The sequence below is a fragment of the Teleopsis dalmanni genome, chromosome 2 (genome assembly GCF_002237135.1).
Source record: "Teleopsis dalmanni isolate 2A chromosome 2, ASM223713v2, whole genome shotgun sequence".
Lineage (NCBI taxonomy): Eukaryota > Metazoa > Arthropoda > Insecta > Diptera > Diopsidae > Teleopsis > Teleopsis dalmanni.
In genome coordinates this window covers 10,478,404-10,490,241 of record NC_051847.1, presented here as the reverse complement: position 1 = coordinate 10,490,241, position 11,838 = coordinate 10,478,404, and the positions used below count along the sequence as shown (strand labels likewise).

Genomic DNA, 11,838 nt, shown 5'->3' with positions numbered 1-11,838 from the left:
GGCTACCTGACCTATGGTATAAACAACTTGAACATCGCGTTCGAACATATGAATAGTTGAATGTAAATATTGTAAATAAGTACCTCAAATAAGGTAACACTCCTTCTGAAGTGTATTAAAACTACACAAATTTTTATTTACTTTTAACTTTTAATATCCATCAATATGCACTTCTAACAATAGTATCCCATTTTTTTATAATTTCAAAAAATACAATACCTGAGGTTCTCAAAATATTCATTATTTGCAGGGACACTATATGCATTCGGTTGAAATTTCTATTTTCTTCTGAAAACCCATTTTTCCAACTTCCCATTTAAACAAAAATCAGACTGAAAAAATCTGATGTGTATGGTTGAGGTGTTGGTATCTTCGTATAATATTACTGTTGCAATCGCTTGTCACAGATGATGTTATGGTGTGTACATAGTTTATTGCTCTGTGGATATGTGACTTATTGCAAAGCTTCTTCATATACCATAAAGAAAAGTTATTAGAATAATATTTTATAACTTTTGTTAAAAGCACTATGCTATATTTATAATAAAGTGATAAGCAAAAACCTAAGAATCGTAAGCATTAAAAGACACATTAACAACAGATTCATGCTAACACCGCTTTACATGCTCCTAAAATCATTATAATTTCTTAAAAATATGCATTAATTTTAAAAATTCACAATACATCAGAATGATTTATAATTTAATGGATCATATATCGTAGTAGATTATCCGAGACGTCTAAGTTATTATTGAGTTAAAGAGCTTCAGACATTAATAAAAAGAGAAGAGAACTGCTAATGTTAAGTCAATAATTTAGCAACTTCTTCTATTTACAATTATTTGCTTTTTAATCTATAAATTATACTTTACAATTATAAAAGAACCTTCTAATCAAACTTTAACAGGCCTTTATTTTCGGATTGTACTTTGAAAAAGTTAAAATACTATTTAATACACAACCGTAAAATAATTTTCAGAGCAATGTCTCATACTAATATTAAAGTATATGTAAACCAATTTATAATTTGATAAAGTAGAAGAATATATCAGAATTATATACACAATTAAAAACTATTTCTATATTCTGGATCCTCCAATTTGACATGGAATTTAAGTAAACTTTTTATCAACTTTTTCCACTATGCTATGCTGCATTTTCAATATTGTTTATTTTTCGATATATCGGTCGATAGACTTGGATAGTTTGACTTGAAAACCACCAATGTTAAATTTGTATGAACTAATCGACCCTAGATGGCCTGTGTAAGTTTTGTTAGTACTAATCAATATAAAATGTTTACTACTTAAACCCTTAATGGTCCAAAAAATTAGTTATATTGGCATATTGTGCGGTGGAAAAAATGATACAAAATAGCTGTAATAACTGGTCAAATCAGCGTGCTTGAGCAATTGGAATCGTGTCAATTATTTATAAATTCCATTACCAGGTGAAATTGCTCTCAGAAATGTTTTACAGTTTAGACTTTTATGCGAAATTCATATTGATTTTCGCATTTACTTTTCCAAGCTATAATCCGAAGATAAAGGCTTGTTGTATTCCTGTGACTTGGTGCTCCATTGATTATAGTATAGATTATTATTATTTAAGTAACTAATTTAATGACTTAACATTTAAAATTAATCCTTTCTTCTGTTATTATTAATATTAAATAAGTCTACAATTTCTTTCGATGTCTCTATGCGCCCATTTGATGCAGGATTGTGCTTAACTTTTATTACAAAGAACGTTGTGATTTCAAAATAATTGCATTATTTTGTTAAGAAGAAGAGTGGACATTGTAATTGCATGCTTGTTACAATAATGAATTTCTTTATATTGTACTAAAGAGTACTTCTCTACTGCAACAATTGACACCATCTTGAGCGAACTATCTTCAACAATAACAAACAACATTTTTCTTTACAAGCGTAATTACAGTCCTTTCAAAATTCCAATAATGGAAAGAAAAACTTAAAAATCCATTGTAAATAGACAAAGCAACAATACATATTTTTGCTGTTGTTAGCGGACAGGATACAAATGATGTATTATGAAAATGTAAAAATGTCCCCATGAAATATTTGTAGTTTTTCAAAAACAATATTGTGGAAAATGTATTTTCAAAATAAAGAGCTTAAATTAAAAAATAAATACATTGACAATAGTTAAAAAGGGAACAAGAAAAACAAGGAGTTGGTATCTGAATGGATACAACGAGTTACTGCTAACAGCCTACAATAATATAAATATAACTTTTTTCCGCATTTCCAATTTAATGTTTAAAAAGAAACTGTTAAGAAGCATTCAAATTGAAATCCATAGCTATTGAACATATTATTGTCGCCACTGGCAATAAATTCTTCATACTCTAATACAACAACGATGTTTTGTTAGGTCATTTAAGTATATAAAAACAAGCTCAAGTAAAAGTTATGTACAAGTAAAATGAATATATATATAAATGTGAAATATATATAATTATTATAGAATTGTTTCAATGCTAATAATGTTTATAATAAGCGTCTTTTCTTAATAGACAATTTGTCCTACATTTCTTTTTTTTTATTTTAAGTGCAGTTTGTTAGCACTTGTTAAGTTTTTATTTCAATTTTTTATTTAACCCAATTAAATCAACTATTTTGGATAACCGAACTCATCTGAAGCTTAGGTAAAGTAAACTATGTTAGGCTTCATTACATACATAGGTTAGACACTTGAGAAAACAAACCTACCGATATAAGGGTCGACCTCTGGCGATTGTTAAGCAGTGATACACAGTTTAGTAATATTATAATTCTTTCTCTCTATGTCTATGTCAGTGGTTATTTAGCTTCTTTTTGGTCTAGAAAAGTTCTATAACACAGCATACCAATACTTGTTTGAATAATGCGAATAATTTTAAACTAATCTTTTATTTTGTTCTGTTCTGAAAGTAGTTGAGTGATATTTGTTCTGCAATTTTAAAATATTCAGTGTATATAATAATTTATCAACGAATACTGATGTGGATAGAAATCATATACCCTCTTAACGTTCTTATACTAGAACTGTCAATTATATCTCCACAGCTTTGAACCTATTTCGAGTTAATCAATACATTTATCGATATTTCATTCTAAAATATAATACGTTCTAAAGGTAAAGGTGCTGTTAATGGATCTAACGTCGCTTTTTTCCTACTAAAATGATGCATGACAATAATTATATAGAATTTTCTTAATATCGACTACATGTATGATTTAAATTTATTATACGTTAAAGTACTAATTTATTTAAATTTATTCATATGAGAAGTTTTATATTACTATTGAAATTTTTCTTAATTATGATTCATTTTACAGCACATTTAAATTTCTAATGATAATTACTCTTGAAATAAAAGTTTATTTATCTTTTTGTCACTATATAATGTATAAATATAATCTTATTATAACAGAGTTTAACTGGTCTATGTATGAAGTATGTTAAAGCCTTTATTTTTGTTCTGTACTCACCGCTGCTAGTAAAAAATCAAAGTTGCATACTGCAATTTGCTTGAACTTGGCTGTATCGTCGGAACGCATTAAGTGATGCCAACTCTCTTCAACATGTCGCATGCTATACGAAACGTCAGCCGCAATTGGATTGTAGAACGTTGAAGTATCATCATTATGATGTGATGATGATTTACGACCAGTAGAGATGTTATCCTTTTCCTTTTGACTAACTACTATAACACATTTATTTTCATTGTTGATAAGTTGACATAGATGGAATTGCAACAAAAAGAACAGTAATAAAAATAAAAATAGTAATAATGACACAAAAAGTATTCTAAGTACATACTCTATATCGTTGTTACTACTTGCTAATCCAATTTAACTCACCTGAATGCTTGTCACTTTCTTCTGTTTCTTGTTCACTGCTGCCTTCTTCAGCATCCTCCCCTTCTTGTTGAAAGAATATATTGGCAATGGCTATATGCATGGCACGTGTACTCTGTGCATCCATGTATCGCTGTTGGGATAAATGTGCACAGTAAGTGTGTCGCCACTGTATAAGCACTTTGCCGGACATTATTTTGTCATGCAAAAGAAAGCCTTCGGTAGAAGAAAATTAAATAAAATTCAATTACACACTTAATTAGGCTTAAATGACTAAATATTTACTCATTTCATTGTGAATCCTTTTGAATGTGGAGAAATTAAAGTTTCCATGTTCGGTTTCGACAAATGCCTCTGGCTCATCGGTGGGCATTAATAATTCCAAGAGCTCAGTTTCCGTCAGTCCATATTCAGCGCATGTGATGTACGCAGCTAAACGACCGAAGCCCTTCTTTCCATAGAATTTCTCAAAATAATCAAATTGTGATTCCAAAAACTGCTCAAAAGCGATATCATCACTAACAGAAATTGTGTTATTCATAATTGGCTTCCTTAATTCAGTGCGATTTTCAGCAACTGTTAAATCAAAAAGAAATTCTGTCGATCTAAAGCGATCACGTTGCATTGGTGTGAATTTCAATTGATCTATAGCTGTTGTTGTAGAGCATATAAGTTGCACATTCCATGGCAATGAAGTGGGCAACCAAGATAATGCAGCTACAATATCGCAATCCAGTGGATTTAATAAATGCAAATCATCAATAAAAAGAAACAAAACATCATTATTCATATCCTCAATACGTCGTAATAAATTTTGGAACCAATTATTTATATAGTTCGGATCGAAGGATGCATCTTTTGGTAAGTAACCTTCTGGTATATTAAAAATAATAGAAATCTGTTGACATATAACACGTAATAATTCTAAATTGTAGGCTGAACGTGGAGTAGCTGCAGCAAAACGTATAACTCGATGTACTCGTTTTGAACTGAACCACTCAGTGACCTGTCGATATAACTCCACTATTAAAGCACTCTTACCGCTTCCGTGGGGTCCGCAAATAAAATATGGTGCATGTCGACTGCCATTCCGAAAATTTGCTAATAGATTTTGACGTATGATTGTAGGCACCTCTGATGATATTAAAGAGCCTGCATTTTGATGGTCACGAAGTATGCGTAAATGCGTAGCATGCTCATGAAAAATTTCCTATAAAGTAACAAGTTCAGTTGTATTGAGTATTTTTCAATGATTTAAATACTGTACAGATACATTTCTAAAAATTAAAAATTAAAAGTTGATTAATTTAATCAACTTACTTAATTAATAAAATATTAATAAAGAATGAAACGATGCTTTGTGGAATTTTACAGAAAACTCAAAATTTTTTAAAGTGATATAAAAATTGTTTATAAGGCTGTAATTATAAATACAAGTAATATATATATAACATATATAAAAGCATAAATCAGAACTAGAATGACTAATAAGAATTATGCAAAACATGTGAATAATTTTATTTTTAAAAATAAGTCAATACAAAAGTGGAGCTTCATGTTTGTTAAGGTTCCTAAAAAGTTTTCCGCTTTTGGAAGCTACAAGTAATAAAAATTAAAGAAAAAATGAACAATGTATGGCAGCAAATATGCAAAATGACAAGGGAGTCAAAACAACATTAGACAGCATGTCTGTAAACAACAACAACAACGACAACAACAAAATAAATATTCAAAAAATTTTGAAACAAGAGGAAAGGATATTCTTTTTTATGTTCTGTGTTTGGGCATCCTTTTTTTGAATAAAAAAAATATGTTGACATAGATGTGTCTCATGGGGCACATACGTTATCATCCATTAAAGTTACAGAACATATTTTGTTTCGGTAGACTTTGAAACCCAAATTATTTGTTTTTTTAGTGAGTATCAGTGTATTTTGGGTAAGCATATTACATTTTTGGACTATAAAGGCTATTAAGAGTAACGCATTAAAAACCAATTAAAAAAATTTATGCTATTATCAGTATTATTTTCAAGTATAAATCATGATTTTATGATAATTGCTTTAAAATATTAATACTTAAATTCAAAAGTTCAAACTTTGTTTTTGTTGGACAGGAAGGAGAAAGAAATTAACAGGAACTTAATTGACATAATATAGTTCCTAAATATCAGGTATTATTCGCAAGAAGTTATTCAGATGCAAATAAGGCTTCGATCAAATACATTACAGTGAGAACACTGCACAGAAAAGCTTATTAATCTCAGTGAAATAAAAAAAAAATATATGCATATATTTTAGATGTATGCATAGTCAGAAATTGTTTGTTACTGTTCGTTAAATGCGGTTTTTTCTTTCTTTAAAGTTTCAAAGAATATTTCATTTATTTATCTCTAATATTACTTATCATATAAAACATATTTTTAAATGTAATTAGAACAAAACTCAAACAAATTTACTGCACAACACGAAACACAACCGAACACGACGGATGCTCGTACAACAAGAAGAATGAAAAAAACTTGCTAACCATTAAAAGCAGCCCACACACAGTGGTTGCCAGATTGATATAGATAATTTTAAACATTTCTCCCACCTAGACGTGGAGATACAACCGGATCTTGCGTCTATATTACTCGTGTGCTTCAGGACGTCCTTCAATGTCGATTGGTAAAACAGAGATCTTCGTAATTGGCCGTTTCACAATGGCGGACTGTGTTTTTATGGTTACGACACGAACAGCACCGTCCGTGCCAGGATGGACTTGGATAATGCGGCCAAGCAACCAGGAGCTTGGAGGCAATCGTTCATCTCGAAGTAGGACCAGTTGACCGGTTGCGACATTTGTTTGGCTTTTAGTCCATTTGTTTCTGGCATGTAATTGTGTTAAATATTCTTGGGACCTACGGCGCCAAAAGTCTTGATACATCTGGCTTAACATCTTCCATCGGAATAGTACACCAATCTTTGTATTTAGCAAATTAGGTTCAGGTACGGCAGATGGCGCTCGTCCAATCAAAAAGTGTCCTGGTGTCAACGCTGATAAGTCTGTGGGGTCATCAGATAGAGCCGTAAGCGGCCGCGAATTTAAACAATTTTCGACTTGTTTTAATAACGTAAAATTCTTCAAAAGTTAAAGTTGCCGTGTTTACTACACGCTTAAGATGAAATTTCATGCTTTTTACTCCTGCCTCCCATAGGCCACCAAAATGAGGCGCTGCGGGTGGTATAAAGTGCCAATTTATGCCAACGGTTGATGCAAACACAGACCCAGCTTCAATTTGTTTTTTAAATAATTTAATTTCATCTTTCATTAAAGCATCAGCACTGACAAAGGATGTACCACGATCGCTGTACATATCTGAGCATATGCCACGGACTGATACAAATCGCTTTAACGCTGCTAGAAATGTTTCAGATGTCATATCACTCACAAGTTCCAAATGAATAGCTCGTGTAATAAAACATATAAATAGAGCCACATACCCCTTGTAAGTACGATGGCCTCTCCCTCTTGTCGCTCTCACATTAAATGGACCAGCATAATCCACGCCCGTGTGCATGAATGGCTGTGATATATTACACCGTGCTGGAGGTAAGTTACCCATAAGTTGTGCTTGCGGTCGACAGGCTTGACGAAAACATGTAATGCATTTGTTAATCACTCTCTTCACAGCGGATCTTCCTTCAATAACCCAAAATTGCCGTCGCACATATGCTAATGTTGTTTGAGTTCCGCCATGTAATGTTCGACTATGAGCTTGATTAATAATCAACGTAGTAAAATCATGACGTCTGGGTAATATCATTGGACATCGTTCATCTGAAGGAATATTCGCATTTTGCAGTCTTCCATTTAGACGCATAATTCCGTCGGAATCAAGCTTCGGATTCAATTTAAACAATTTACTTGATTTGTTAATTGGATTGCCTTTCCGTAAAGCAGCATAATCGTTGGTAAACTCGGTCCTTTGTACAATTGTTACTAATTTTTTAAGAGCCGTATAACGTTCTTGCCAAGTGCAGAAACTTTCATCTCGACGCATCCTTTTTTGACACGCATGAATAAAACGTAGACATTGCGCCACGACTAGGAGTAATTTGTCAAGAGTAGCATATCGTCCAAATATTTCCCACACTTCTGTTGATAACTGCGTAGTTAATGAGTTAATCTCTTTTTTCTCAGGTAAACTGTCAGGAGTATGATTGATTTGGTGGTTAGGCCACATTTTCTCATTTAAGCGAAGCCAAGATGGTCCATACCACCACATCAGATTATCTTTTAGTTGCAAAACGGTACTGCCTCGTGATGCACAATCAGCCGGATTATCCTTTGTTGCAATATACCTCCCGTCTTCAATATTTGTCATTGACTGAATTTGTGACACTCTGTTTGCCACGAACTGCTTCAATTTGCCTGGATCAGTTCTAATCCACCACAGAGTGGTTGTATTATCAGTCCACAAAATACAGCGTGATGGTTGACACTTAAATGTTCCTTTTACCTTGTGTAGAAGTTTTGCTGCTAGCAATGCTGCACATAATTCTAAACGTTGTATAGACGTTTCTTTCAACGGGGCTACCTTAGTTTTACTAATAAGCAAATTTACAAAACTGGTCGGACCGATGGTTGTTTTCGCATATACTGCAGCCGCATATGCTTGATTTGATGAATCACCAAATGCGTGTAATTCAATTGCACTTGTCGAAGTGGTGTTTATCCAACGTGGGATTCGAATGTGATGTAATTGTTGTAAGTCAATACGAAAGTTATGCCAAATGTTTGCCATCTCTATTGACAAGGGATCATCCCAATCGGATCCAGTACGCCAGAGTTGTTGCAGAAACATCTTTCCTCGAATGATAACCGGAGCCAAGAACACAAGTGGATCAAATAACTTCGATATGTCAGACAACATTAGTCGTTTTGTGTAATGATGGTTGTCACAAGTTACATTGACGTTGTAACCAAAACTGTCGGATTTTGTATACCAAGTAAGACCAAGTGTCTTAGTTTTATACTCGGTGTTAATTTCCACATCGTCGGCGTGAGCTTTTACGTCCGCAGTCAGAGTGCTTAAAACGTCATTTGAATTCGAATTAAATTTACGTAAAGTGAAGCCTGCAGTTGCTAGAAGCTCCTGAAGTTCGTGCAATTTTTCTGCAGCTTCGATTGGAGTGTCTCCACCTGATAGTACGTCATCAATGTAAAATTCATTTAGAATCGATTCAGCTGCCCGTGGAAAACGAGTTTGCTCCTCTTTTGCCAGAGTACGCAATACTTTGATGGCAAGATATGGAGCACAATTAGTCCCATATGTTACAGTGAGCAACCGGAACGTTGTAGGGGCGTCCCCGTGTCGAACGCGCCACATTATTCGTTGCAAATCCACATCTTTGCTATCAACAAGAATTTGCCTGTACATTTTCTCGATATCTCCTGTAAACACTATAGGGTAATGCCGCCATTGCAAGATGATATTTGATAGATCATTTTGTAATCTGGGACCTATATGCAGACAATCATTAAGCGATATTCCGCTCAAACATTTATTAGAAGCATTGAAGACTACGCGAAGCTTCGTTGTAGAACTCGATGCTTTATAGACACCATGGTGAGGAAGATAACATGTTGAAGCTACATCATACGAGTGTGGCACCACTTCCATATGGCCACAGGTCTGATATTCGTCCATGAAATCTTGGTAGAGTTTGTACATATCCGGATCTCGGGTTAATCGCTGTAACGTGCTGTTTAATAATGCAAGTGCATTTAGTTTACTTGACTTAAGTGTTGCCAAATCAGCTTTCTGCTTGATTGGTAGTCTAACTACATATCGACCCGTTGCGTTGCGTACAGTTGTACGCTCAAAAAAATCTTCACAGTACATTTCATCTTTTGTTAACGGAACGTGGTTTGTTATTTCTTCCAATTCCCAAAATTTATGTAGCATTTCGTGCAATGTTGCCCGAGTATGACAGCAATTAACTTGTCCTTTCACTGAAATAGCCTTTCGTCGCGACAGTCCACCAAAAATTACCCAACCGAGTTGCGTATATTGGGCAACAATATTGTTAGTTGGATGCCGTTTTAGTCGCTCATAGACAATAGCAGCATAATCTGAAGCGCTCAAAATCATATCGACTGCCCCCGGAACCTGTAATTGAGGATCAGCTAAATCTAAATTCATGAACTCACCAAGCGCTTCTTTCGGTATGGGAATGGTTGGGGTAACGCTACCCACTCGTGGAAGTATTAGTGCAACACAATTCATGTTGAAATCGGATTTTAACGAATGGATTGTAAATGAAACCATTCCTCTTGAATTGGCGACCCTTTCACCATTTGCACCACTCACCGGCACTATGACATTTGTTTTGTCCAGTTTTAACCGCTGCACGATGAATTCGCTGACAAACGTTGCTTCCGACGCGCTATCCAAAAGAGCTCGCACAATAAGCTTCTGACCAGAAGGACTCCTTACCTCTATCAATGCAGTGCCAATTAAAACAGTCTGTAGATGTAAAGTTCGAGCACCTTGATTAGCACTGGAAATGTATGTATTATTTGATGTGACAGCGTATTTCTTAGTCGCTTCAGTGGTCTTTTCCGGTATATTTGAGTAATTAGTTTCTCCACCACTTCCACTATGGTCATGTAGTAATGTATGATGCGCTGCATTACATCGCAGACACCGATATTTCGATGGACAATTATGACCCATGTGTCCCGTTCTCAAACAATTGAAACACAATCTTGCAGATCTGACTACCTCATATCTCTTTGTCCCAGTCATTTGCCGAAATTCTGCGCAATATGCCAGTAAATGCTTACCTTGACAATGCACGCATTGTTGAACAGTGGTATGATGGCTTTTCACGAACCCCTTTGTTCTGATAGGTGTTACAAACTTTTTCTCCTGATTAGAGTTATCGGTCATGCTATTAACTACCTCCAGCGAATGTATTCGATTTTCTAGGAAATTGACCAGCTCCTCAAACATTGGAATTTGTTCTAAACTGGTTGTTGACAGCTCCCAAGCTGAGCGTGTTTTCGTGTCTAATTTTTGGAGAAGGGTAAAGACCAACCAATCGTCCCAATGCTGCACTGGACGACCCAATTGCTCTAACGCACGCACAGCTGACGTGATGGTGTCACATAACAAGCGTAAACTATTAGGTAAACCATCAGACACCGTTGTTAAATTAACAATTTGTTTTAAATACGCATTAAGAATGATCCTCTTGTTCTCATACTTGCGGACGAGTAAACTCCATGCTACTGCCCAATGTGCATCTGTTGTAGTAATGTTGTCTAGGGCGTGTTGAGCGTCCAACACTAACGCATCTTTTAAATATTGAAGTTTCTGTGTATTAGACAATGCAACGTTATTTGATACAACTGACGTGAATAAATCCTTAAATGCGTACCAGTGCAGATAATTACCATCAAACGACGGAATTTTAATACGTGGTAAATTAGACGTCAGTTCCATGCTTGACACACCTTTAATTACAGTTTCGTTATTACCTGGAGATTCTATAACTTCAGTGCTTTCTAACTCATCGATTAGCTCTCCCATCATTTCCGAATAAATTATTTCAATTTCCATGTAACTGTCTTCGCTAACTAACGCTTTAATTGTGTCACTCACTTCTTCCACCTTTGCACCGTCATAAATATTGGCCAACAAATCTTCTCGAGCTTCCTTGTACTGCGTCCAGTAACTTTCCAAGAGATTCTTTCTGGCAGTGAAGAAACCTTTTGTTTGCTTGCTTTTTGCCGTTTTCCGTATGTTGGTGGAGAAGTTTTTCAGCAGGGATTGCGTAGCTTCCAATTTTCTGGCGATTTTTTGCATTTTCAGATTTTATGCGAATCAACTGTGATTATTTTCGAAAGTAAATAATTGTGCCCAGCGGCTATAAAATTTGGTAGATATGCCCAGCGGCTATGAATATGAAAGATACGCCCA

General features: G+C 34.5%; 1 protein-coding gene across 1 annotated transcript; it reads right to left on the bottom strand.

The window, feature by feature from the left end:
- Positions 1-3,476: 3,476 nt before the first annotated feature.
- Positions 3,477-11,724, bottom strand: LOC119673920. The gene is made up of 6 exons (XM_038085036.1): positions 7,044-11,724; positions 6,502-6,967; positions 5,140-5,143; positions 4,152-5,076; positions 3,870-4,082; positions 3,477-3,712 (listed from the first exon to the last, which is right to left on the bottom strand). Exons 1-6 carry the CDS (start codon positions 11,722-11,724, stop codon positions 3,477-3,479), a joined length of 6,525 nt encoding a protein of 2,174 aa, XP_037940964.1.
- Between the last annotated feature and the right edge of the window lie 114 nt (positions 11,725-11,838).

Bases quoted from the DNA above. Each gene is read 5' to 3' on its own strand.
- LOC119673920 (XM_038085036.1), bottom strand. From the start codon at position 11,724: ATGCAAAAAATCGCCAGAAAATTGGAAGCTACGCAATCCCTGCTGAAA. The intron at 6,968-7,043 runs GCATGAAATTTC...TATTAAAACAAG, and splicing joins ATGGGAGGCAGGAGTAAAAA to TCGAAAATTGTTTAAATTCG. The intron at 3,713-3,869 runs GTGAGTTAAATT...AATGTGTTATAG, and splicing joins AGAAAGTGACAAGCATTCAG to TAGTTAGTCAAAAGGAAAAG.